The following is a 27,836-nucleotide window of genomic DNA, read 5'->3' on the forward strand; positions in this document are numbered from 1 at the left end:
GCAAGGGGAGGGGATCACACAAGGGAATGGGTCGCTGGGGGTCACTTCGAACTGCCTGCCAGGGCAAACCAGAATTCAGTCACACCCAAACTGACACCCACCAGCAGGGACCAGGATAAGCAAAAGCAAACTCAGGGAATGAAATCAAGTTTCAAAAACAGATTCCAATTAACACTTTTATTTATTGGTAAAATAGAAACATCCAGGTCTCTTAAACCCACACAGTCTCTCCAAATATTTAGCAAGATCGATTCCAGGTCCATGTGGGTGGGTAACAAGGAGAACAAAGAGGTCTCCTGCTCAGACAGACTTATTGTTGGTTCAGAGTTCTGTCCCGCTTCCCTCTAAATTCTCACCAGCCTGGACCCATCTAAAGCAGGTGGAGAGAGGCCCTATTCCGTAAGTGGAGCACTGGCCCCATTTGAGGGTGACACTACGTTCCTCCAATGGTCCAAGTTGAGCACGGATGACTGTGTCAGACATCACACACGCGTGCATATCCCTTCCCTTTACAACAAATGCGGAATCTCAAGATATGCAGAAGGACGCAAGTTTAATACCTATAGGTTAACAGAAATGACAACAGGACACAAATGCAGTGCTACATTCGAGTGGGGGTGGGAGCAGAAGGGCGCAGAGGGACACTGGGTAGAATCACAGCAGCCAGCGAGTGACTCCTCTAATGCTCTGAGGTCATGAGACACTTGACTCCTGTCACCAAGAACTGCATGTTGAGTAGACCACCAGCTCTGAGAGACAAGTAGGTGGCAGCAGTGCTGAGCTTAGCATAGGGGCAGGGGCCTGGAGCTTTGTCACGCAGTGTCAATACTCCAGGGTGTCTGGGCTCCAGAGTGTTCTGGTCAGCATCTTAACATCAGGAGAAGGGATTCTTCAGGGCACACTCCCTTCTCGTAACACGAGGCGAAGAAACCGGTCCCCCTATCCCAGGTAACCGAGGCCCGTTCACCTTGGTCTTTGGATGCACAGCAGCACTGCACCCCACAGCCAGCTTCACTCTGTCTAATGAGCACCGACCCTGCAAACAGATTCCAGACAGAGTGAGCAAGTCCAGAGGAGGTGGTAGGAGCCACAGCGGTGGGATTCCAGGGACAGGAGTTGGCCAGAGGAGCAGGTGTGTCCCACGTCGGGTCCCTCCTAGGCATCTTGAAGATTGCTGTTGCTCAGAAGCACCTGTTCCCCGGGTTTGAAGGCCGGCATCCCAAGGTAGGGGCAGCTGGCACAGCGGAAAGCATCACCCAGGTAGCACTGGTGAGAGAGAACAGGGAAGCCAAGGGTCAGCGGGTCCCCGAGAAAAGGGCTGGAAGTTAAGAAATCCCTAAGTTCATCATGTGGCCACGGTGGCCTACAGGACATGGCTGGGGATGTATGTAGGTCCAATTGGGACCCAAATGCTAAGAATTTTCAAGATTTCTTGTTTCATGAAAAACAACAGTCAAGGAAAGTTCCTCAGGAGGCCGTATTTCTATATTCTAAGCAGTGCAGATCATAGCCAAGCTCAGCTAAACAGCTGAATAGCATCGGGGCCAAAAATAAGAAAGGAGAGAGCCGCCCCCACAGGTGTGGGCACGCCAGCCCCCTCTCAGGAGACGAACCCTCTCCCCCATTACTACCCACATACATGTTCTCACACATTTGCCTAGTAGTAAAATATCTGGACAGTAACTCCTGAGGCGTGGAGTGAGTTTGTTCCTTTAGAAGGATGCCCAGTCCCCTAGGAGTTTTGCAAACGCTGAGTAATGGTCCAGATATTTACGTTTCCACAGGCTGACTTAGGCTGGGCGCTCTTCTGTTCCCTTGACTTTTCTTTTTCCAGTTCTTCTGCAAGGCCACAGGTGCTGTGGGAAAATCAGGAGCCGATGAATGAGATTCATCACCACCCAGAAACTCCAACTACTAACAGTGCCAAAATGTGCTCTAACCTTTTTCCTTTTATACTGGGGTGTTGTAACTCCAATGCCTGTGGGGCCAGGCAGATGACGACAGTGCGAGAGGCTACTGAGGGAGACAGTGAGGAACGGGGACAGGCAGAGGGTATATGCCCTGTCCACAGCCCGTGGCCACTAGCCAGCCTCAGCTGGTCACCATGGCAGGGAAAGCAGACCCAGTCCGTCACATTTTCCAAATTCAAGAGCAGAACAAGAAAAAATTCTGTATTTTTATTTGAAATCTCTTGATTTGCAAATACTGCTAGCTTTCATATTTTAAAAAATGATAATTAAACAAGGCTACCTGCCACCAGTTAACTTTCACCAGCTTCTCTGTCCACTTATAAAATGAATGCGAAAACACTACGACCAAGGTTTTCAGGTTAAAAGGACGGATTGGATGCATGCATCTAACTTCACTTTCCCTCAAAACCCCACCAAACTTCCATAAAGATGTGAACCCACAGAGATGGGACTGCAGGAAAGGAGACAACAGCAACAGTGTGGGAAACCGTGCGGGGGACAGAGGAGGGAGGGTTGACTCAACAGAGCAAATGTTACCCACATTACACCCCAGAACTGCAAAAGGCACTGGAGTGGGCAGCTCCAGGAAGACCCTTCTCTGAGAAATCCAACCAATCCAAGGGGAAAGACCCAAAGATACTCACTTTGGAGTGTCCCCCAAAAGGCCTACCCAGGTGCCCTTCAATAAAGCCCAGCCAACAAATCCCCCTGTATGCTCGGAGCTTCCCATTCGCTTTCTGTCCTGCACTTTGACTCATGAACTAAGGGTCACCAGGTACCTTAAAAAAGCCTCAAACACACAAGTCAGGGACCAAACTAAAAAGCAAAAGGCAACTTAAAGGAAACAGAGTATGCAGGGAGAAAACACTTTGCAAGAACTATCACTATCCTCAAAAGAAAAGAGAAGATATCATATCCGTGAAATAAAAACAGGATGCTATATTTTTAAAAAGTCTAGAACAACAACAAAAAAGGAATCTTAGAAATTAAAGACACGATAGTAGAAATAATAAAACTCCATAGAGGTTTTGGTTTTGGAGGATAAACTTGAAGAAATCTCCCAGCAAGTAGGGAATAAGGAAAATACGAAAAATAGAAAATGACAAAATAGAAAATTATAGGACCAAAGACATCTGACATCTGAATCACAGGTTACAGAAAGAGAAAACAAAAAGAAAAAACTCATAAACAAAATTAAACACTATTTCCCAGGACTATGGACATGAATTTCTAGACTGAGAAGACGCCCTGCGAGGCTAGTGCAAAAGGTAAAGACAGACTCCTGTTCGAGACACGTTATTACAAAATGATACCACGGATAAAGAACATTCTACAAACTTCCAAAATGGAAAAAGAGGTCTTCTAGAAGAATCAAGAAACAGAGCGGCCTCAGATATCTCATCAGAGTGACTAGAAGAAAGAAGACAACAGAACTGTCTCCAAAATTATGCAAGAAAATTATTTCCAACCAATTGCTGTACCCAAGAAAAAGCATTTTCACATATACAAAGTCTTTAAAAAACAAAAAACTAAACTTAGTTCCTTAGGTAGCCTTTCTAAAAAAAACCACTGGACAATTTGCTCCGCCAACACAAAAGAGAAAATCATGGAAGACAACAACATGTGATACAGAAAACAGAAAAGCTAACACAAGGCAGAAGGGGAGGGAACCCTCAGGGGGTGGTGAAGGGAGATCCCCAGATGTCAGCTTGGCTGCAGACAGAGTCCCGTGACACAGACACGTTGAAGGCTGCCATCATGCCACTGCTTTAACCTGGGGCGGGCAGGCAAGCTAGCCCAGGTGTGGCTCATCGCATGCTGATAACGTTCACCTTTCCCCTCCACACTCCCACACGGACACTCGGATCAGCTGAGGACACTCACTTTGCCCCACAGAAGCGTTCTGCTTTGACCTACTCCAGAGAACAGGGCTTTGGCGACGGTGAGCTGAGAGCAGAACACACAGAGCAGCCCCTTCCCTCCCTCCCACCACATTCCTGCTGCCCACCCAGTCACTGCCTCGCTACCAGCCTGCCAGATGTTCTCACTGCAGCCAGATGTTCTCACTGCAGTGCGCCCTTCACTTCCTACAACTCACTCACGACTTCCTTCTGACTGCCCGGAAAGGGGCTGAGACCAAATCAGGACCCAAAGATCCTGTTCAGCTTATCTTTCTCCGGGAGCCTCTACAACATGAGCATATTGACTTTCTTACCGAGTAGGTTTGAGCTTACTACTCGGTTCTTCACAACCAATCAATACGTTGTTTGGGCATTCACACAGAGCGGGTAACCTATCCAACAAGCCTGGAGTGATCAACACACACTTAGGAGAACAGTAACCTCTTGTCGGGGGAGGGAGGGAGATGCGGCTGAGAAGCACGCACAGGCCACTTCTAAGGTCCCAATAGTGTTTCTGTTTCATAACCTGGGCCATCAGCACATGGGTGTTCATTGCATTACTCTGTTTAATACACTCTTCTATACATATGATACATTTCACAATAAAACATAATGTTTTAAAAACAGTAAAGCATTGCAATTGCTAAAAAAATCCTAAGCCCTCTGCCAACTGAATGGACCCCAGAAACACCTTAAAACTGAGCTGCCAGCCACGACAGGATGGGAGAGATGAAGCACAATTACACATGTATGATTTCCCTTCATGAATATTCGTGACTCCTCCTATAGCTTGTTGAATCCGTGTATTTGACCACCTCGCTCAGTATAAAATCCTGTTCCCTTTTCTCTCTTCTCTGAAGCTCACGTGCCTGGCTTCTGGCTGGGGCTCTGCTTTCCAACCTGTTGGACTGGCTGCCCTACAGGACACCACTCTTTATGAGAAATAAAGCTCTCCTTTTTCCAAAACTTTATTATATTTTTTTTTTTAGTTAACACTTGAGTATGAGAAGCCACTGGAAGTGGCACAGCAGACCTACCAGTTCTTGCAGGCCTTCCTCTTCTTCCCTTCCCCACACGAAGGAGCCCGCAGGGAAGCCGGGTCCGGCTTCTTCAAATCTTCTGGATCCAGCAGCTCATCTGAGTCAATGAGATCCTGGAGAGTGTTCAGAGCAGTTAGTGACACAGCCATGGTCTCCGCCAATGGGAAGCTAAAGTGACCACAGGTTCAAGGACAAACTGACACAGTCCATGGTAAAGAAAGTGCCCACCCTGTCCTACTTAGGATGGTCATCATGCTCAACCTGACCACACGCTCGAGAGGCCAACGGTGAGCTAAACTATGTCTATAGAAGATGCATCAGCATGGGAAGGAATTGGGAACAAATTTACATGAGAAATAGCTGTAAGACTGGCCAGCAGTGTGCAGAGAACATATGCGTGTGTGTGTGTTCGTGGAGAGGGAGAGAGCCAGCAGAACAGAGAAATATTATATTTATTTGAATATATGGACAGAGTCATGTGAAAAAGGGAATAAAATATTTTCTATATAATTACAGAGAAAAAGGCAAATAATTATACATACATTTGTGTAATTCTTTGTAAGTGTGTAGACAACCTGTCTATAACTCCGTGAGAGCACGAACCTGACCTGTTTTGCTCACCACTCTGATTTCCATCACAGAGACGTAAAAATGAAGAACTTTATTACAGACAGGGCCGATCAAAGATATAAAACACCATTTCTTTTTAAGACAGTGAGCATTTAGGACTTGCCCAGACAAAGGGGCCAACAAAAACATTTTAGCTGCCAAACTCTTTTCAGGTATACACATGCCCGCAGGAGTCTTTAGTATACCACACGCAGTGAGAACAAGGGAAATCTGTGGGGAAAAGAGAAGCTAAGACAGAAATGTAAGATGCCACCAACATGGAGTTTCCTTCTAAATCAAAGATTTAAGTGACAGGCATGGCCACAATGCTGGGTTTTAAATATGTTTACACCTAGAAGTCCAAAAAGGCCACTCGAAACTGTGACCGTTCACACCCAGAGTGGGGCCTGGAAGAAAGTAATCGGGGGGAAGTGTCGGCTCACCATGCTGTCATCCTCCATGTCATTGGCTGAGAGGGTCCAGAGCTTGGCAGTGGCAGGGTCCACAGCAGGCTTCACTGAGTCCAACCAATAAAAGAGAAAGAGCTCCAGAAATATGGTCAGAAACAAACTGCAAACATCCACAAGAGCTTCCTACCGTGTAGAGAACACACTGGACTGGGCGTCAGGAGACTTGGGTTCGAGGCCCAGCTCTGCCACTTACAAAAGACCTGACCTTGGACCAACCACTTTCTCATAAGTGTAGCAATCACCATTTGTCAAGCACTTGCTTTGTACCATCACCGTATCAAGCACTTTATATACATTATCTAATTTAATCCTGCTAACAACCTTATGAGGTAAGTATTTGTCATCCTAATTTTACAGCTGAGGAAACAAGTTAAGATACTTAGGTCAGTTATACAAGGCCACAAAGTCTGTCTAGTGCTTTCTCCTGTTACCTTAGTTTCCACCCCATAAGATGGGGCTAAAGAGCACACCCTACACTTACTGCAGGTGTTTTAAAAACTAATGAGAAATGTGTCAAAGACTTTACAAATGTAACAGCTAAGCTTGAGCCTCACACAAACCCGTTACATATAAGAAAATAGGTCTTGCAGTTGCTGGTGGCAAGGTAACACAATTGATGGCAGACACAAACCTCACACCTCCTGATTCTGTCTAGCTCAGGAGAATGCAAGCAAGGGCGGCAGAGAGCTGAGACCAGGGATTCAATGTGGGCAAATCCTCAAAGGCCTTTGGGGTAAGAGCGTTTCCTAGTGACCACTGTCACACCTGGATGCTCAGACCTGCCACAGGACCAACTGCTCATCTAAACTCTTCCTACCCATTCTGGAACCATGAATCCAAAAATTAGCTCCCAAAGGATTTAAGATTTAGACTAAACAATCAAAATAGTGCGGTACGAATGCACCAGTAAATACCTGTAAATTCTGGCATACCCCACAGCTGGGACAATCCAGGCATTAAGAAAGAGTGGCAGGAAGGATGAGAGTGGTGGCAACGTGTGTGCGCGCACACGCACGACTTTCTGGCAGAATCGATAAAGTTTTACAAATGTCTTATGTTCCTTAAAGTCAGAGGGGCTGATTTTACTGGCAGGGGAAAAAGAGCAATGAGAACAGGAGCAGGGCACTCACACGCACCATCGCCACTACCGTGAGGTCTTCTGAGCATAAATGTTGCAATTCTGGGGCCTGGAAGGACTTCATTAACTAAATCATGTGACTCAGGCCTCCAGAATCAGGAGGCTTCAGTGGCCTCTGGTGCAGAAGGAGCAGAACTAGATAATATCTACTAATTCAGTTTGGGATGCTAATATGCCCATGATAATAGTACATTAAGCATTCTTCCACTTGGAGATGACAGAAAGCAAAGAAGGACTAATCCTCCAAAAATATCACCATCTCATTTACTGTTGGCTCAATTTCTAATACGTTCCTCCAGACTCATTCAAACAGAAGGCTGTCCCCAGGCCAGCCTTACCTGAAGGAGACGACTTCTTGGCGATGGAAAGCTTAAGCTGACTAGAAGAACCCACTTCAAAGTTGGGTTTTTTGCCTGTGATCTGAACAGACAGCAGGCTGTCACTTTCATGTCCCAGGTGGTCTCGGACGGACTGTGTCTCCTCAGGGCTTAACGGCTCCCGCTGTAGCTGGAATTCAAGACATCAAAAGGATCAGTCCATCCTCCTTCTACAAAATGTTTTACTATGACTTCCCACATAGGAGTTACATATTCATTTCCGTGCAGTGAGTATGTAACAGCAGAAGGTAACAGATATCACTTCATGCCTTAGATTCAGTTTCTCAGTGATCAGAACGCTTTGTCTGCATGCTCACTCTGATCCTACCCTTTGGAAAGTTGTAAAGCACTTATCAAATATTAGAGACAAGGCCCTATGCGTCATGGCGGGGCTGTAATGATTATAATTACGAACGTGAGTCAAACACAGTCCTGTTATACAACAGGAAAGCAGGCCCAACAGTGAAGATAATAGAAATTTATACACGAGTGCTAAAAGAGAAAGGGAGAGGGAAATCCTTTCTATGCTCCTTGGGATAAAGTAGCAAATAGTAAAGGTAGAAAAAAAGGGTCAGGGTGCCACCTGTACGTCCAATAATTATAGAATAGTTAATAAATCATAGTTCATCTATTTCGTGGAATACTGTTATGTCACTAAAAAGAGTGAAGGGAAATATACTGAGGTGGAATCGTGTCTATAATATTTAAGGGTGAGAAAAAAGCTGGTGACTGAACGATGTAAACATATGATCTCATTTATATTAAAAAAAGAAGTATGTGCATATAAAGCTTGTAAATACACAGGAAAAGGTCTGAACGGACATACAAAAATGCACCGGTGGCTTCCTCTGGGGAGGGAAGCATGAGCAAACACTGAGACGTCACTTTATACTCTATATCCTTCAATATAAATTGAATTTTTTTCTTCTTTTTCCACATGCAATGAGGCAGGATAAATGGAATTGTTATAATCATTCCTTATTTTAGAATCAAACACAGAAAACCTTAAACTAACAGGAAAAATAAGGAAGGGTCAGCATACCGAATGGAAGGCCCAAGATCATGTAACAGGTAAGTGGTGTAGGCTGTCAGGGTGTAACACTTACCTCTCCCACATCCAATAAAATTATCCAAAATGGGATTTTCCCCCCACCTACTCCAGTCTCCCACCAAAAAGGTGAGGCTGATCAAGGTGACAGCATATCACGCAGGCCTAGGATTTGGGCCCATCGAGGGACGGTGTTGGAAGCAGCAGGGCTGCTGCTCTCCCAGTCTCAGCTGTCACCACCACAAAACCAGTACTGAGGAGACCAGAACAAGCGCCAACGCACGTGGGCCCAAGCCAAGTCTCTTCAAAGGAGACTTATTGCCAGGGGTTGTGTCCCTTAGGGCATCACGCATCTCACATGCACGGCATTTCTCAACTTGTTTTCTGATTCTAAGCGATACTGATCGCCTCATCTGCAGGGCTGTTGTTTCCCCGTGACTATTCTGACACGGAGACTCAGGGTTTGGTCACCCAAGGTTTAAATTCATAGGAAAGAATGCGGTCTACAAACGTACCTCTTTTACTTCCACAAGACCAGAAAGAGTCAGGGCTGAACACAGTTTAGATGCTGTCTTCACTTTGCTATTGTTAACTGCAAGAGGAAAATCCCAATGAATAGCTTTATAGGTCAAAGCAGGAAAAATAATAAAGACCCAATCCTATGTGGGTCAGCAGGCATTCAAACAATAATAGCCTGTTCTGTTTGACGTACAGACAGTCCCTGACTTATGATGTTCTAAAGCAGTATGATTCGGTAGAGATTGCCCTTCAGCAGAGTACTCAATAAATCACATGACATATTCAACACTTTGTTATAAAATAGGCTTTGTGTTAGATGATTTTGCCCAGCTGTAGGCTGAGGTAAGCATTCTGAGCATGTTTAAGGTAGGCCAGCCTAAGCCAGGATTTTTGGTAGGTTAAGGGTATTAAATGCATTTTCGATTTACGGTACTTTCAACTTGTGATAGGTCTGTCAGGACGTTGTCCCACCTTTTGAGATTGGCTTTTTGCACTCAACATACTTTCCTTGAGATCCGCCCAAGTTGATGCACAGATAACTAGCTTGTCTCTTTTTATTGTTGCATCATTTTCCATGTTACGGACATACCAAAGTTTAACCATTCACCTGCTTAAGTAACCATTTTTAGATGGCAGTTTCCTTCTATTGTATTATGTAATGGGTCAGCCAAAGATCACAAAGCAAAGATTTGTTGCTTCAGATTTTAACAATCATCTATCCTCTAAGGAGAAGGTTCTGCTATAGGCATATATATGTCTCCAAATATCTCCAGATGATATCTCCTGCTCAGGGAGATGCTGTACACATAACCCAAAGACTCAACCCTGTCAAACTTGTCTTTCAAGTGAAGGTTTCCTTACCTAGGGTTGTCTCTACTGGCTCCTTCAGAAACAGACACCCACCAGGTCGAAGGATACGGGCCATCTCAGCCAAAATCTCAGCACTGTGCAGAGTGCTGCTTCCCGGGACCATACCCGACAAGATAATGTCAAAGCTAGATTCTTTATGGGCAGCTGAAAAGGAGGAAGACTCTAATGAGCAATGACCTGAACCCAGGCAATCTCCCCATCCCTTCCAAGACCCCACAGATGCTACAGGCCTCGCGCTGGGAGAACAAACACTGGTAGGTATTCATCCAAGAAGCTGGATGAGGAGTAATCTTTTTTTAAAAAAAGCGTGGAATAGCTACTAAGAAACAAGAATGCACTTACAGAAATCATCAACTACACTTCTAAGTTCATTATATCTCAGCTGAAAAATATAAGAGGATGACCAGCCGCCACTATCATGTGCCACCCAAAACAAAAGCTCGGATATCAAGGAGCCACAGAAATGTGGCACTCCCACCAGCAGCCCTCTGGCACCATCAAGATGACATGGGTAGGTACTTACACTGCAACAGCTGGTTGATGTTTTCCACAGACACTCGGCCCTCATTGCCAGTTAACACTTGCAGCTTCTCCACCAGATCTTTCAGAGCCTCCACTGGGGATGACGTATCCCAGACCACTGCCACGAACTGGCCGGCTGAGATCCCAAAATCTGCCATTCCTGCAGTGCTGATGGACCCAAAAACAATTACTGGCCAAAAGAGAACTAAGACCAAGCAGAGACAAAAGCATAGTTTAATCCAGGGGGTATCATCAAATACGATTAGAATCACAACCTACTTCCAACCTCCCACTAGGGAATCCTGAGACAACACTAGAAACCTTACTGTAGATGCCAAAGAGTCTGAGTAAATGAATGAACCCATCATCTCAAGGTTTCATAATCCCGACATTCCCAAAGAAGGCAGGTAGCTTCCTTGGTGAGAATCCTGACTTGGCCGAATCAAGAAAAGGGACTTAGAGTAAGGAGACTGGAAGCAGAAAGATTATTTCTTCTTTGATTTGAGATAACTCAGCCTGAACAGAATATAAAACACACAGGACATCAATTAGGCAAAAGTGTCACTTGGCAAGGACGGTAAATAAATTGGTAAACATAACCCAACCATAAGCTTAACGTTTTTTAAAAAAGAAACAACACAGTTAAAATTTGCAAATTGAATATTGATATTTTCCTTTTCATCAAAATATGAAAATTCACTTCCATTGAATCTGCAGTGATCAAGAATATCTACTATGTCTTTAACGATTAATATTAGCCAGACTGTTCAAAACACCTTACATGCATTATCTCATTTGAACCCCAGAACAGCCTTAAACTAGATATTATACCCATTTTACAGTCAGGAAACTGAGGCAATTGACTTTACCCAAGTCACACAACTAGTAAGTATTATGTGGATAAAGGAGGAGCTGGGATTTGAATCCAAATCCATCTGACTGTAAAGCCCATGCTTTTAACCTAAGGAAATTTTCCTCTATGGGTCAACTTTCTACTCCACTTGATACTCAGGTACGTATATAATACGCCCACAATGAAATTAGGTCAAGAGATAGCACTCTACTCAGTTCTTCCTTCCTTTCTTAAACATTAATGACACCAGTTTCCGACTGAAAATAGCTCAAATAAATGAAACAGAAACAGAAGCTGTGGTGGAGGGGTCAAGCATGGATTACTCTTACTCTGAACGCTTCTAACTTCCACAGGGATGGTCACCTCAGTGACAATTATGCCACAACAGACATTCTGGGACTGAATTTAAGCCACGTCACTACACTCCTGAGCCTTTAAAAATGTTCACTTCAAATAACTCTCCTCTTTGCCTACAAAACAGGCCCAGATGTTAAATACTTTACACTTAATTATTAAAAACTACAGCACTTTAATTTTGTCACTCGTTTTCTACAGGTTTTACTTTCTAGAGCAAAATCAGAATTCCTTAGCCTTCTGGATCCAGGTCCTCCATAATCCGGCCCCACTTGCATCTCCCACCACTCCAAAGTGAATCCTTCCTTATTCTATGAAAAGTCTTTGCATCTTCCCGCTAACATGCCTTTTATCTAGCTCCTTCCATGGGGAATGTCCACCCTTTATTACCCTGACCCAACTGCAAGAGTCAGTAAAAGGATGCCGAGTGCTATCAGACACGTAGGATTCCTTAGTCATTTAGTTTTGGTTTTTAAATTCCTAAAGAGCACACAATGGAGAACTGAAACTCTTAAGCTTTTAACTGTCACATGATGTCCAGGAAGAGCTCTTGTCAGGAAGAGCTTTAAGGCAAGCAACTTGGGATCACTCTCACGTTTAAGAACCAGCTGGGGAAGATAGGGATATCACTTACCGGTCATTAAGTTATAAGAAAGAAATGACCTCTTTCTAGAGAGCTGTTGGAACAGGTGCTCCCTTGGCACAACAGAAAGGGATGGCAACAACCCTGCCCACCACTGACCACAACCACCTTGCACTGTACTCACATGCACGAAACCAGGGGCAAAAGATTACTTAATAGCTAGAGAAAAACAAAAAGCCAGATGTCCTTTTTAGCACCATTTATGGAGGCAATTTTATAAACCACAGGTTTTGAATGCAGATGAACTGGGGTTCTATCTACCACTGGATCCTATTGGGTACAGGACCTGGGTAAGTTATTAGCCTCTTTGAGTCCATTTTCTCATCAATAAAAGCAGGGATAACAACCTCATATTTTACAAGACTGCTGGAAGAAGTAAATGAGAAGATAAAAATATGTAAGGCACTCAGTAGGGTCTGGAGTACAGAGCTCACTAAAATAATGTCCTAAGAGAGCTCTGGGCCTCTACTTCTCTATGGCCAGTTTACTTGCCTTTGTTTCAAATAGTCCTGTAAAACCCCGTTCCTCCTTAGCCAGGCCTGCTAGGACTCCCCAGGGAGCGATGGGAAGCTTCTTTTTCATTGTTCAAATTACACAGTATAAGAGCTGCACTTCATGACATCTTGGACAGTACTCCAGTGGGACTGTATCAGTAAATTAGAAGAATGTAAAATGCCTTGCGTTTCATATCCCCCCAAACTAATCTTCTTATGGGGAGAGAGAGCTTATAAAATACATTTATTAAACATTAACCTTCAAAAAACAGGCATAGCCACTACCTTCAGTCAGCATTTTCCAAACAAAACAGGAGACAATATTCTTTTAAATATCTAAAAACCAAAGTGACATACTTTTCATCATCAGTGTGGACCTGTCTTTAAAAAAAAAAAAAACCCATAAGGAAAAAAGGTCAAGCACTTAAGCCAACGTACTTAGAAGTGGTGACTCAGGGGCCCAGTTTCATAACAAACAAGAGGTGGCGTCAGTGTCAGGTCACTGAGCTTGTTTGTTAGGTACTTCCCAACTCTGCTGCCCATGGCTCTTCTAAAATATTACTGGCGGGCAGTAAAAGCAGATGTTGGAGAATAACTTCTGGAGATGCACTTAATTATTTTTAGGGTACCCAGGAAGCATCAAATCTTGAGGCATTTGGTCCCTCTTAAGGGGGCCAAAATTAAAAAATAAGACTGAAGTTCGGGCTTCAGTTCAAGAGATCCTTTAAAGTCAGGTGCATAAAATATTCTAAGAATATTGACAGTTATCAGAAAGGAGAATTTTAATTAAAATGAACTGAAGCTCATGTGCACACACACACAACTTTTTTTTTTAAAGGTGAGAATCAGCAAGGAAATAGGAAAACTCAAAGGAAAAAGAATGAAAGACTATGTCTCCAGGAATTTGGTGTGTGTCAGGAAGTGAGGGTTTCAGAAAAGAAACCCAAATGTTAGCTTCCACAGGAAAGGCTCATTCAAAGATGGGTGGACAGAACTCAGAAACAAAACCTCATGAAAAGATCAGTAGTACTTTATCTAAATCCAGATGTGGATCTGAAATTTTAACATTTGGGGAGAGTTTTTTGGCTTAGGAGGTCCTCTGCCACACTAGTGCAGGGGAGAGCAGGATGTTCTGAAAAGCCTAGAGTTGACAATGGGTGTGCAAAACACGACTTTTAACAGACACAAACATGGGGTCTAACTGCAAACACACAAAATTTACAGAATTACATGTTCCTGTCATCAGCTATCCCTTAATCCAAAAACCATTTACTTCTTCCTGTTAAGCTTTCCCTGATGATACCTAAGTGAAGTACTTCGCATTTATATTTCTGTTTCGTGACTCTAGACCATGACCTCCTTGATCCTTCCAGAGCCTGGGCACTCGGTAATGTCAGAATGAACGACATCAGCCTTTTCCAAACTTGCAAATCCTACAAATCACCCGGGGGACTGGTTAAAATGAGATTCCTGAACCACACCCAAACACGCTGAATCAACTCTCCAGCAGAAAGACCTGGGTATCCGTTCTATTAACAAGCATCCTAGATGGTTCTTCCTACAGGCAAGTGTGGGAAATTATACCAACTCAACACCTTGGGGGTTCGGACAAGTCATAGGCTCGATATTACAATCTATGGGCTCAGGTACCCCTGAGCTTTCGTGCTTCGCTGCCAGGTACCCTCAAAGACAGAAACTTCATAGGGACTGAGGCCCAAGGTCACAAATGCTGGCTACTGGTAGAACCGGGTCTCAGAACCCAGGGCTCCCAGACCCCCAACTCAGGGCTCTTCCTCCTCGGGGCGGTGTCCCTCGGCCTGAGAATGGGGCCGGCTGCGCGAGAGACGAGGCAACCCAGAAAGGGCAGGGATCTACCATCAGGAGCCGACTCTGGCCCCTCACACCCGCTTCCCGGTGAATAAGCCCGTCTGGGTTCTCGGCGGAGAGACCGTGGCCGCGTTCCCACCGAGGGACAGGGGTGGGAATAGGAAATGAGAGGATGTGGGGACGGGGGAAGGGGCAGTTGGGGGAGGTTGGACACTCAGATCTTCGGGACCACTCTCACCTGCCGCCTGGGCTCGCTCCCGGCTTCTCCACACGCGCGTGCCTCTCGCGAGAGGAGGAGACTACTGAGCGGCCACTTCCGCCCTCCTTTTGCCGAGGTCCGGGCGCTACCCGTCGCGTCGCCGCGGGCGGCGTGCCCGCTTCCAAGATGGCGGCGGCGCTGTCCGGCAGGATCGGCCGGGCGGGCTGGCGACTCCTACAGCTGCGATGCCTTCCCGGTGAGGGGGCAGCTGGGGAGGGGCGGAGGGCGGAGGGGGCGCGAGGCCGGCCCGGGCTGGGTGCGGGGCGGAAGAGGCGGTTGTGGAAGCTCGCGAGCAAGGTGAGGTGAAGGGCATGGGCGCGGGGCCGCTGGCGTAGCGGCTTGAACTACGCGCGCGGCCTGGTTCGGTCCCCACTCTCGCGCCGTGAGGGGCAAGAGCACCGGGCAGGGCCTGTCACCCCCATTTCATGGAGTTAACAGCTTCAGAGAGGGCTTGGGCCACCCAAGGTCACACAGCTCGTCGGTCGCAGAACTGGCAGTCGCGCACGCATTCTCAGCTCCATTGCCAGGTGCACTCGAAGGACAGGTGGACATAGCCACAGATTGTTTCCCCCAAATCAGTCATTTTCCCACCGGTTCACTAATCCTGTGATACTCTCTTACCACCTTTGCCGCTGTATACTCAATATTTTTATTTCTGCATCTGAGTTCTTAAAAATAGCTAGCTACTTGGGAAACTTTATATCACTACCATAAATGGAAAACCAAAATCGCCTTCCATAAATAGAAGTATGCATTGACACATTAATATAAATATGTAACTAATGAAATATTCTCCTGCATTTTACCTAAAATTTTCTCGTGAACCGCAGTGTTTCCACAGTCATGCTCTGGGGCTGCTTCCTTTTCAAAGTGTTATGGATATTTGCTCCATTTTTTGTGTACATATACTAAAATGTTGATATTTTTATACATACCATTCTGTGTTTCTTTTAAAACCATTGTTCCCTGAATTAGTTTGTTGATTTTTTTTTAAATGAACGTCCTTTTGTTTTTATACAAAATTCCAAACTAAATCAGTTTAGTAAAAGTAATGCCTTTGACCCAGTGAATCCACTCTTACCCAAGAGAAATGAAAGCAGGTGTCTGCCAAAAGGTTTGTGTGGTATATTCATAGCCAAACACAGAAACAGCCCTGGTGTCCATCAACAGAAAAATGGTGTTTCTTAATGGAATACTGCCCAGCAACAAAAACAAAAGATCTGTCAAAGATAAAGCTGGACACTAGTTAAAGTGGTAACAACAGTTTTTAATCATAATAACTATTGCGATAGGGAAAAGAGTCCAACAGCAGTAACTGGGTGTTTTAAAGGAAAAATGAGAGGGGAGGGATGAGGGCAACTAGGGGATCAGTAGAGTCAGGAAAGTAAAAGATTACAAAGGGTTAGTATAAACGAGATTAGGCAAGCTGTTTCTGCTAGCTGGCAATTATTGAAGTTAGGATTCTGTCGTCCCAAAGGGAGACAAAAGCCCTCTCCCCAGCTGTTGGCTGGAACAAACAGTACGTTTTTTTGACAGCCTTGAGTTTTCTCAGGCAGCCAGTTTAAAGGGCACTAGGGTCATCTTAGAGATATGGCCTCGAGGGACACTATGTTAGAGTGTGTGTTCAAGTCTTTATAGGCCATGATTGAGGCCGAGATAAGAATGGGGCTCAGAGGAGCCTGACTAGAGTTTGGTCAAGGAGAGAATCTTTGTCAGATATACTGATTTACATAAAGATAAGGATCAGTCTCAAAAATATACTAAGTTAAGCCTTACAGAAAAAATACTCATTTAGATGAAATCCTAGGACTGGCAAAACTAAGACAAGCAAAACCTAATCTAGGATGAAAAAAATTCGGGACAGTATGGATGGGAATGACTATAAAAGGGCATAAGGGAACTTTCTGGGGTGATGGTGATGTTCTCTGTTGAGACTGAGTTCAGGTTATGCAAATATGTACATTTGTCAAAACAAAATGGTACACTAAGATTTGTGCATTTCATTGTATCTAAAAGAACAGTGAACACTGAACTCTGGTTAATGCTAAAATGTTTAGAGATGTAGAACACTGAGATCTGCAACAAATGGTCAAAAATCAAGATGAATGAATAAAGAGCATGATAAATGTATAGAATCTAGTGGTGGATATATAGGTGTTCATTCCATAATTCTTTCCATTCTTTTTGACTGTGTGTTTGGAAATTTTTATAATAAAATGTTGGGAAAGAAAAACGTAGTATGACTTTATGCTTAGGAAACACACTACTGATCTTTTCTAAAGTAAGTAGAGTGTTGCAAGTATTGCAGAGGAGAAAGCAGCTAGAAATCAGTGACTTGTCCAGAGACACCACATAAGCACTGGGGGAGTCAGTACTGAGAACTAATTACTACTCCAGTGCTCTTCCTATAATATATAAATATGTGAGATTTTCAAGTCACTTTCCCTTTTCGTTTGGGCCTCACAACACTCCCATTGAGCAAGTAGAGATTATTATCCTAAATTCGGAGATTTCAAAATCTGCACATTGGGGTGAAATGGTTTGCCCATTGCCACACAGCTAACAAATGGTAGAAACAGGCCAGGATGCTAGGTAGACCTTCTGATTCCTGGCTTGCCACTTTTGCCATTGCATCGTACCCCAAGGTTTCAAATTTACCTAAGATTTTTGTGTGGAACCCCGTACTTGGATAGGTGGTTCTAGAGAAGTCTTTGCCCTACTTTTCCTCCTCCATGTCTGTATTACCATTCTGCGTCTCAAAGGGTCTTCCCTGGTGAATGTCCCTGACCACCCCAGTTTCTGTTTCAGTGTCCCGTTGCCGACCATCCCCAGTGCCACGTGCCTTCCATGCTTCAGCTCTGGGGCTAAGGTCTTCAGATGAGCAGAAGCAGCAGCCTCCCCCCTCTTTTTCTCAGCAGCGTTCTGAGACACAGGGGACAGAAAAACCCAATCCGGAGTCTTCTCATTCACCACCCAGGTAGGCACCAGAACCCCAATCCCCTGGTTTCTGGCCACTTTGCATGCTTGGGTATATCTGTTCCTCCTTCCCTTCCTCTCCTGTGCACTCGCCTCTTTACCTTCCATTGCTTCCAAGGCTATCTTTGAAAAGAACCTATTGTTTTTATAAAATTGGTACCTGTAGATTCTAAAACATGTAAACAATACAGAGACGTTCACAAAAATAAAGCAAAGTTTACCCAAAATCACAAACACAAATAACATTGCTAACATTTTTATGAATATCCTTTTAGATGTTTGTCTAAGCTTATTTCATATATACATCTATGCATATAATAAATGATTGATTATGCTCTACATGCTGTTCCAGAACCTGTTTTTTCACTCAATAGTACATTTGTAATATCTTTTCACAATTTACATTATGTTAATGGTTATATAACATTCCAGCAAATGGCCATACCGAATTTATTTAACCTATCTTTTATTGTTGGATATTTAAATTTCCTTCACTGGTATAAACAATAATGTGATAAAGTGTATGAATCTTTTCTTAGAAGTAGAAGTGCTGAATTAAAATATAGGTACATTTAAAGATTTGTTACCTATGTGGGGTCAAATTGCCCTCCAGAAAGGTAATAATAATTTATATTTCCATTAGTTTTTTTTTTCCTTCCTAATCCTGCCACTAAAAAGTTCCTCTAGATCTGAAATTAGAGTCTTCCTTGTTATTTTTTCTGGTTTCCTAATTAAAGTACTTTTTTTTTTTTTTTTTTTTTTTGAGACAGAGTCTCACTCTTTTGCCCGGGCTAGAGTGAGTGCCATGGTGTCAGCCTAGCTCACAGCAACCTCAAACTCCTGGGCTCAAGCAATGCTACTGCCTCAGCCTCCCGAGTAGCTGGGACTACAGGCATGCGCCACCATGCCCGGCTAATTTTTTCTATATGTTTTTAGTTGGCCGATTAATTTATTTTCTATTTTTAGTAGAGACGGGGTCTCGCTCTTGCTCAGGCTGGTTTCAAACTCCTGAGCTCAAATAATCCGCCCACCTCGGCCTGCCAGAGTGCTAGGATTACAGGCGTGAGCCACCGCGCCCGGCCTAAAGTACTTTTCAATTCAACAAATAGTTTTTGAGGGCCTACTATATGCCGGGCCCTGTGAAGAATGTAACCATTGTCCCTGCCCTCGTAGAGTTCCTGTCTGGTGCAAATATAGATAAAGAGACTGTCTGAGTACAGTGCTAAGGGCTGTAAGAGGGAAATCCAGGTTGCTGCGGGAGAACTGCCTTCATACAACATGATCTCAACTCACTGGATCCGTTCTCTCAGTGGCTATGTGGGAATGGGAGGATGACTTTTACTCTGTTGGCATTGAAACATTGATACCAACACAGGAGTAAATGTCCTCTCAAGATGTGCTTAGAGGAGATCCAGAGCCTCTGGTTTCTGATCAGGCCCATTGTGCATGCCAGACAGTAGGCAGTGAGCATGCTGGGCTCTGTCCCCATGTCTTAGGTATACGGACCAGGGCGGTGAGGAGGAGGAGGACTATGAGAGTGAGGAGCAGCTGCAGCACCGCATCCTGACGGCAGCCCTGGAGTTTGTGCCCGCCCATGGGTGGACGGCAGAGGCTATTGCAGAAGGAGCCCAGGTGTGTATAGGTGAGGGTGGGACAGCCTGACCAAGATCAGCCAGGAGGAGGTCACACCAGGCAGAGCAGAGGGCCTCACGCCTTTTTCTAGTGCAGCTTAGAGCCCCTCACAGCTGCAAGATTTACTGAGTTTTGTTTCTGTTTTCCCCAATAGGGTGGAAATGGCTTTATTTTTTCATTATAAAAAACCATGGAATTGGTTCTTGGGATGTATGTTCTAAAGGCAGCCTATTAGGCAAGGATTATCTGTGATCCAAATTACCATATTTCATTGACTCTAAGAAGCCATTGGTTTTAAGAGGCACCATTTTATGTGCATCAATAAAAAAGAAAAAAATCCTACCTATTAAACTATGACAAATCATCAGTTCTGTAATTCACACTGATTTTTTTTCCAATGAAAAAATATATGCGTCTTAGAATTAATGAAATGTGGTATTTGAAAACCCCAAAGAAGGTACCACTTTGGAGACGAACACACCTTGTTTTTCTCACTAAGTCTAGCATTCCTCCTGCACTGGAATAGACTGCTGTGTAGATTAAGCAGTGGGCTCACGTTTAGGCCATGTTGTATAGAATCTTCCAGCATAGCCACCTACCATCCTATGAGAGGTCTGTGAGCATAGAAACTGAGGGAATTACAGTCACGTCTCCCATCCCAAGCTTACCTGCTCTTGGACAATGGGCAAGTTTGCTGCTTCCTTAAATTTAACTGTTATTTGTCTTCTCTCACTCTCTTCCAAGAGCACATATGGTAAGAGAAGTCATACAAGTGAAATATGTGTACTCTGTGACTTTACTCTACGCTCATTGTGAAAACTGTGAATGCTACAAATAGATATAAAAAAGAACGTAAAAACCATCTATGATCACACCAAAGATCTCAACATTTTAATGCCTATTCTTTTAAATTTTAAAAAAACTATGAATCATTCATTCTTTAAATATTTATTGAACAAATAGTGTGCCCTGGGCACTGTGTCAGTCCTGGGGACGTGACAATGATCAGATGGACAAGTTTCCTGCCCTTTTTGAGCTTCCAGTCTAGTGACATGAGCCAAATGTGTACAAATATATACTTAGAAAATGTGGTAAGTGCTTTCAAGAAAAAGTTATCTTGGGCTGTATAATGGAGAGACTGGTTCTAATATGGAATGGGGTCACAGGGTGGTCAGGAAGGGCTTTTAAGCTGAGAACCACAGAAAACCACCGTGCAGAGAGTGAAGGAAGAGAGACTTGAGATGAGGAAGACTGGAGAAAGGTCAGTTGAGGCCAAACCAGGCAAGTTCCTAAAGGTCATGTGAAGGAGTTAGGCTTTTATTCCAAGAATAACTGAAGGTGATTAATTTTGGCATTTCAGAATGCTCATTTTGGCTGCTGGATGACAAGTGGATTGGAGGCAGAGAGAGAATCACTGGGGACTGCTGCCAGTCATCCAGGAGAGAGGAGGTTGTCTGGCCTAGAACCATGGCAGTGAAGTAGAGACAGGTAGTTAGGTGTGGGGATAGGTTTGACGTGGAAGGGAGTGCATAGTTTGCATGTGTGGGTACACAGTGGGGTCGTTTTTCTAAGATTAGGTCCACTGGAAGAGGACCAGGTCTGGGGAAGGATCACGGGTACAACCTTGATCTTTGTTGAGTATGAGGGATCTCTGAGTCAACCAAGAAAGGCCTCAAGCACGTAGGTCTGGAACTGGAGGAGAAAGCTGGACTAGAGAGATACATCTGGGCATTATCAGCATATATATGCGATAATTAAACTGTGGAAGTCAGCGTGGTTGCCCAGGGCAAGAGTATAATGTGATACGAGACAAGAGTCTAGACCCTCAAGGAACTCTGTTATTTAAGGGGAGGGTAGAGTAAGATGAGCTGTCAAAGAAATCCGGGTCAGAGCATCCTGATGGTGGCGGGAAAGCAGGAGAGTGTGGATTAAGCCAGCAGACCTTGGTTACTGTAGCAGCAGCCATGTGGGTGGAGTTCCGGGTCAGAAGTCAGTGTGGGGAGTGGGGTGAGTAGTGGGTGAGGAGGTGGACAGGCGTTTGGCCGTGAAGGCTGGGAGAGCTGGGTGCACCGAGCAGGGAGATGGGGTGGAAGTCTGTGTGTGATGGAACACCAATGGGAAGAGTACAGAAATGAGAGCGGGTGAGGATATGAGAGGAAACAGGCAAAATCAAAGCTATGAGGTTCCTTGACCGCAAGAATGATGAGGTCTGGAGAACAAATGGAAGGACTGGTCTTAGATGTGTTAGGTGCAAAGCTGGAGAAGACAAGTTGGAGGTTTATAATAGTTTCTAGAAGATGATTAAGGGCATTCCCAGGGGAAGGCTTCTGTTTTCTCTGTGCAGTAGGTGTGTGGGCTCATGAACCTGAGGTTAAGAAATGGTGGAAGGACACAAAGATTTTGAGGGTAGTAGAGCATGTTGGAAAGAATCATTACAGAAAGTGGTAGAATAAGTACAGGACAGAAATGTAACGGGATTGTTTGGAAAAATCAGATTATTCTTTTTTTTTTTTTTTTTTTGAGACAGAGTCTCACTCTTTTTGCCCGGGCTAGAGTGAGTGCCGTGGCGTCAGCCTAGCTTACAGCAACCTCACACTCCTGGGCTCAAGCAATCCTTCTGCCTCAGCCTCCCGAGTAGCTGGGACTACAGGCATGTGCCACCATGCCCGGATAATTTTTTCTATATATTTTTAGTTGTCCAATTAATTTCTTTCTAATTTTAGTAGAGACGTGGTCTCGCTCTTGCTCAGGCTGGTTTCGATCTCCTGAGCTCAAACAATCCACCTGCCTCGGCCTCCCAAAGTGCTAGGATTACAGGCGTGAGCCACTGTGCCCGGCCAGATTATTCTTTAATTTTATGATTAACTGACTTTTCTTTTATTCTGCCCATCTTTGTTCGTAGTGGCTGCATCATCATACCTATTCTATTTGCTTGACCTCAGGTGATAAACATTTGGGTTGCTTCCAATTTTTTAGTATTGTAAACCTATTTGTACCACCTACTTCAGCATATCTCTGATTAATGTCTTTACAACAAATTCCATGAAGTGGAGTTGCTCTTTCAGGGAGTGTATCAGTCAGGATTCAGTTGGGAGATAGAAATCATACCAGTTATTCAGATAGAGAAAACTTAATACAAAGAATTGTTAACCAGGTATAAAGGTAAGAATACTCGAAGGTATTATGGAGGTGGCAGCCGTAGGAAGCAGCTCCATCCCCAGGGCTAAGGGAACAAAGGGAAGAGGTGAAATTATGAAAAGGAGAAGCTTGAAGGAGAATCCCCGTGGAGGAAGAACACAGACCTCTGAGGAGGAGATGCTTCTTAGCTGGTGCTGGTGTCTCTAAGTTTGCAGGAAGGGTCACTTGGGGCTGGCACATGACCTGGGGCATTGGGGGAGAGGACTGTGGCTTGGGAAAACTGAAACTGGGTTCAGCCACTGCTCCAGGAGGGAACTGCTGCTGCTGGGGTGAGGAAGCATCTCTGAGATGTTGCTCACATCAGACAGGAAGTAAGGAGGAAGGAACAAGTCCTTTCCTCCTCCTGCAGCCTTGCAGACTCCCTTTAGTGACCGTATTGGCAGAGCCAATGTGCAGAGCCCCAGCCTCATTTGTAGCGTGTGGGTGATAATACCGCCCACCTGACAGAGGCGCTGTGAAGATGCAGTGACACCGTTTGTGTAATGTGCTTAGCGAGGTGCCTGGCACGTCGTCTGCATGCAGTCACCAATAGCTCAAGTTGTCCTCTGTAAGGGCTACGTACTTCCACCAGAAGCGAGGGAGTGCCCCACTGCCAACAGTAGGAATTGGCATTTAGTTTTTTTGTTTGTTCTTTCCTGCCCCGTCCCTGCAGCTGTCAGGGGTCTACCTCCAGTACATGCTCAAGGATTGCTGTATTCAGAAATAGCAAAGGGCTTTCGTGGCTTTGTTAACTCCCTGAGAAACTCATTAAGAAAAATTTTGTTGTTGTTTTAAACAACTGAGACACCCAATTTCCAAGAGACTTAGGTTAAGTGCATTTGTCAGGAAGGGAGTTACGAGTGCTTTTCCCCAGCCCCTGTCTGTATTAGTTAGGACTCCAGGTTACAAGTGTCAGAGTGCAACTCTAACTGGCTTAAGCTAGAAAGGGAATGTTGCAGCTCATTTAATAACAGAAAAGTCTGGAAGTAGCTCCAGCACAGTATTCTTGGACCGTGCTACCAGAAAGCGTCTCCATCATCTGATTTGCTTTCTTCTCGGTGAGCTTGCTTCTCAACAGGGCCTTCCCACGCAAGACTGGAACTGACTCAGCGGCCCGAGGAGAAAGGGAGCACCTCTTTCCCTTCAGTACTGCCAAAAGCCCTAACGTGGGCTCTTACGATGTGGGTTTGGTCTTATGTCCATCCCTGAGCTATCCTTGTGAACTCGAGTTATCTGAGCCTGGATCCCGTGCTTGCACACATGCCAAGGGGCTTTATGGAGTGGAGGGACGGGTGGTGGTCAGCGTCACCAAAACCACACGGACCCAGAGTGAAAAGTGGGCGTGTCCCACTGAAAATCAAGCTGCTGTACTATAAGCGGCACTAGCGATGAACAGGCAGCGAAGGTCTACTACCCTCCCACTACTTTTCTGTCTTCTCTCTCCCTTGTCGTAGTCTCTGGGTCTCTCCAGTGCAGCAGCCAGCATGTTTGGGGATGACGGCAGTGAGCTGATACTGCATTTTGTGACCCAGTGCAACGCTCAGCTCGCCCGTGTGCTGGAAGAGGAACAGAAGCTGGTACAGTTGGGTCAGGCAGAGTAAGTCCTATGGCATTATTGCTCAGGGTGGCAGCTAAGGACTGGGGGACTCAAGTCCCACCAGCTGTCCCCAGGAGGCTAATCCAAGCAGAGCCAAAAGAGTAGCATTGCGAAGCCCTGCTGCTATGATGGGACTGAAACCCAGCAGCCTGTCTGATGGCTTTAGTCAGGCCAGCGTCAGGAGCTGGGGGACCTCCTCCCTAGGGCTGAGTGAACGGTGTAGTGCTGAGCCCCTGCCTTTGACCCAGACACACACTGTTTTCTTTTCCCTCTTCCAGGAAGAGGAAGACAGACCAGTTCCTGAGGGATGCAGTGGAAACCAGACTGAGAATGCTGATCCCGTACATTCAGCACTGGCCCCGGGTACAGAGTCCATGTCCAGGCCCCAAAGCAATAATAATATTAATATTTATCATTCTCAGCACGTTTCACTGAGAAGACTTTGTATACTGTTCAGAAGTTAGCTCATTAATCATCTCCATGAGCCCAGGAATACTTAGTCAACTTGGTAGAGCTAGGTTCCAAACTTGGCGGTGCCAGAGAGGGTGACTCTGAGCCATCACGTCTCAGTTCTTGGAAATGTGAGTGGTCCGGTCCTAGGTCACATCCTGGGTGGGGTCCTAGTGGCCTGAGTGTGCCACCAGGTCTTAAGGAGGAGAAATCCTCCTTAAGGAGCTGAGAAAGTCAGATTTTATTGGCCATCTTCACTTGAATAACAGCTTTGTCGTGTTTCAGAACCTGAGGACTGCGCTTCTTGCCACGTTGTTAGTGGGATGCTTGGTGATTGGAGTATTCATTCCAAGGGCTTTTTCCCCCTTTCTCTGAAGCTTCCTTTTTCCTCTGGTTCAAAGCTTGTCACACTGTGGGCCATTCTCGGAGTTAAGAAAGTATAGAGTCAAAGCACATCAGAAATGAGAGGGGCTCAGAGAGCTGGTGTCCTTTGCCCACCTGGGAGACTACTGAGCATATGATTTCGGCCATTCAGTGGCAGACATTCGAACACCTAGAGTGCCCCTAACCCCAGGGTGGGTGTGAAGGGAGTTACAGCCAGGAGTTAAGTCCTGTCCCCTGCCCATGCTCGCCACACTGGATTTTCACAGCCCCGGCCCTGGCTCATTCCACCTTGCAGTTACAGCAGTGGACGTCCATGTGTGAGGCCCTCGTCTCCCTTCCTCCTTCAGCACAGCGTTTCCTTCTGGGCTGCTTCACTGCGAGAAAACCTTTCAGCCAATCCAGGACCTCTCTGACGAGCTCTCGAAGGCCACAGCCAGTGGATTTTAGAGTTAACCTTGTCCTGTTAGACCAGGAGGAGCTGATGTCTGTTAATGGAGGAGTTTCTGGTCTATGCCTTCACTTGTATTAGTGGAAGGATTTCTGGTTTCAGGAGACAGAAATCATCTTGAGTTAAGCAAAAAAACGGGGAGGAATTTGTGATGTTGCAGTGGCGCATCAAGGGCAGGAATGCTGCTGGGCCCAGGAATGGCCTAGAATTTGGTCCTGGAAACCACCCCCAAACTCCACTCCTATCTCTGCTTCTTTGTCCTCTGTGTGACAGAATGGGGTGTCCTCCCTGATCCTTGCTTAGAGAAACCAGTCCAGACCCTCTGGCTCTGCATTCTCAATTCCAAATGCTAGGGATGGAGAATCTCACTGGGCCAGCCTTGGACAGGGCTGTGCCCCTGGCTCCCATCAGCTGTAGTCAGGATTACTAGCCTGGAACTCACACCAGTGGGCAAAGATGGTGGGATCTCAGAGAATGAGAGCTGGGCAGGCCCCTCGTACACCTCTTGGAGAGGTGAGGTGCCGGCCACCTGCGTGCTGTTACCTGTGTGCGGTACTTACTCCTCTGCCATTCTCCCCTCAGGCCCTCAGCGTCCTCATGCTCCCCCACAACATCCCATCCAGCCTGAGCCTGCTCACCAGCATGGTGGACGACATGTGGCATTACGCTGGGGACCAGTCCACAGACGTGAGTGCTTCCTGCAGATTACTGAAAAAGGCTTGGGTTAAGCATTTTTCAAGAAGTTTGTGAAATTTCTTTGATCACAAGTCCATACGGGGGGCCTGCAGAGTCATTCCCACCTAAGGTATGAAAAATGTCTTACGACAAGCCAAAGTGGGATCTAGGTCGCCTTCATTCAGGGACCAGCATTCTAGCCACAAGGCAGTGATTATTTCCTCCAGCCTAGGGTGGTGACACAAGGCATCAGAGGGCCTTGTGATTGGGCTGCCTTTTTACTCTCATTTCCCCCTTGTTCTCCTAAGATGTAGGTTTTGCAGCGGAATTCTTCTTTCAAAAAATAATCCCATGGAGATACTCATTGCTTTAAAAAGAAACTTCCTTCCCCGGCCCATCTTGGCCTGCTTTGCTAGAAGATCAATAAGCCCCTTTAAACAGGCACCAGGAAAGAATCTGACTTGTTAATGCCGTCATATTTCTGGTAGGAAATAAAAAGTACACCTCCATAAAAGAAATTAAAATGTGACGGCACTTGGTGGAATCCAGGGTGAGGAGGCACACAGATACACCCACCATAGTTACAACAAAGTGCTCTAATAAACTCCCCTCATGTGGGAACATACCACCAGCAGAGATGGTAGGAAAACGAAATTAGAAAGCAAAGAAATTAAAGGAATAAAACACCAAGCAGCTGGGCTGGTCCTCTGAAGAGTGGTTTGCCAGAACAGTCAGAAGTTGCTGAGGAACTTGAACTCTCGGCTTTGCCCAGGTATTGCAATCTGTCCGTGATCCTGTCTCAGCCCTCACTTCGCTGATGAGCACTCCAGGATTTGCTCATAACTGGCTGATCACAGACCCTCCCTGGGATTCAGATGTCCTAAGACTTAGTCTTTCCACCAGCAGTTCTAAAACTTGGATGGATGTAGCCAAATCACCTAGAATGCTTATTAAACATCCTGATTCCTGGCACTTAATTCAGACCCATTGACTCTACTCTTAAGAGGTTGGGCCCAGGAACTTGCATTTTTAATCTCCTAGGTGATTCTGATGCTCAGCCAAGTTTGACGCAGTGATGTCCACAGGGTCATATGTATCTGTGAGGGAAAGGAGAAATCAGGAGGGAGCCCGGGAGTTCCCATGGCCTGGGGTGGGAACTACCCCAGACTTCCCCCAGCCCACAGCAATAGTGGTAACCCCTTCCCGGGTGGGTTTCTTGACAGTTTAACTGGTACACCCGCCGAGCTGTGCTGGCTGGCATCTACAACACAACAGAGCTGGTGATGACGCAGGACTCCTCCCCGGACTTCGAGGACACTTGGCGCTTCTTGGAAAACCGAGTTAATGATGCAATGAACATAGGCCACACTGCCAAGCAGGTAGCTGGGGGCTAGCCATTTACAAACCCTCTTCTGAAGGCACACTCGTCCTTCTCAGGCCACAGCTGGTCACCTGGCTATTCTCTTGCTCCCTTTTGGCCTCAGCTGACAGTTCTGAGGGCCTTACCAGGGAGCCTGGCTGGTTCTTCTCATGCCAGCCCTTCCCTAAGAGCTATGCTTTGCCCATTTGTGATTGTTTTCTGCACCAGCTCTCCTTCCAGTAC

General features: G+C 45.5%; 2 protein-coding genes across 2 annotated transcripts; one reads left to right on the forward strand and one right to left on the reverse strand.

Annotated features, from left to right (window-relative positions):
* Window positions 1-157: 157 nt before the first annotated feature.
* CIAPIN1 (cytokine induced apoptosis inhibitor 1) lies at window positions 158-14,909 on the reverse strand. The gene is made up of 9 exons (XM_012657448.1): window positions 14,874-14,909; window positions 10,466-10,632; window positions 9,934-10,086; window positions 9,069-9,145; window positions 7,467-7,635; window positions 5,964-6,037; window positions 4,909-5,024; window positions 1,775-1,856; window positions 158-1,266 (listed from the first exon to the last, which is right to left on the reverse strand). The coding sequence occupies exons 2-9, from the start codon at window positions 10,620-10,622 to the stop codon at window positions 1,156-1,158; spliced, it is 939 nt and encodes a 312-aa protein (XP_012512902.1). The 5' UTR covers window positions 10,623-10,632; window positions 14,874-14,909; the 3' UTR covers window positions 158-1,155.
* Window positions 14,910-14,958: 49 nt separating this feature from the next.
* On the forward strand, window positions 14,959-27,627 carry COQ9 (coenzyme Q9). The gene is made up of 7 exons (XM_012657423.1): window positions 14,959-15,090; window positions 17,703-17,871; window positions 19,367-19,502; window positions 24,134-24,276; window positions 24,555-24,639; window positions 26,141-26,245; window positions 27,457-27,627. Exons 1-7 carry the CDS (start codon window positions 15,021-15,023, stop codon window positions 27,625-27,627), a joined length of 879 nt encoding a protein of 292 aa, XP_012512877.1. The 5' UTR covers window positions 14,959-15,020.
* Window positions 27,628-27,836: the final 209 nt, after the last annotated feature.

Source organism: Propithecus coquereli, unplaced genomic scaffold, assembly GCF_000956105.1.
Source record: "Propithecus coquereli isolate 6110/MARCELLA unplaced genomic scaffold, Pcoq_1.0 Scaffold540, whole genome shotgun sequence".
Taxonomy (NCBI): Eukaryota; Metazoa; Chordata; class Mammalia; order Primates; family Indriidae; genus Propithecus; species Propithecus coquereli.

Coding starts and splice junctions, on each gene's coding strand:
- CIAPIN1 (XM_012657448.1), bottom strand. CDS start 10,622: ATGGCAGATTTTGGGATCTCAGCCGGCCAGTTCGTGGCAGTGGTCTGG. Junction 10,087..10,465: donor CATCAACCAGCTGTTGCAGT/GTAAGTACCTAC, acceptor CCTCCTTTTCAG/CTGCCCATAAAGAATCTAGC. Junction 1,267..1,774: donor CTAAGTCAGCCTGTGGAAAC/GTAAATATCTGG, acceptor CTCTCTCACCAG/TGCTACCTGGGTGATGCTTT.
- COQ9 (XM_012657423.1), top strand. CDS start 15,021: ATGGCGGCGGCGCTGTCCGGCAGGATCGGCCGGGCGGGCTGGCGACTC. Junction 17,872..19,366: donor TCTTCTCATTCACCACCCAG/GTAGGCACCAGA, acceptor CCCATGTCTTAG/GTATACGGACCAGGGCGGTG. Junction 24,277..24,554: donor GTACAGTTGGGTCAGGCAGA/GTAAGTCCTATG, acceptor TCCCTCTTCCAG/GAAGAGGAAGACAGACCAGT.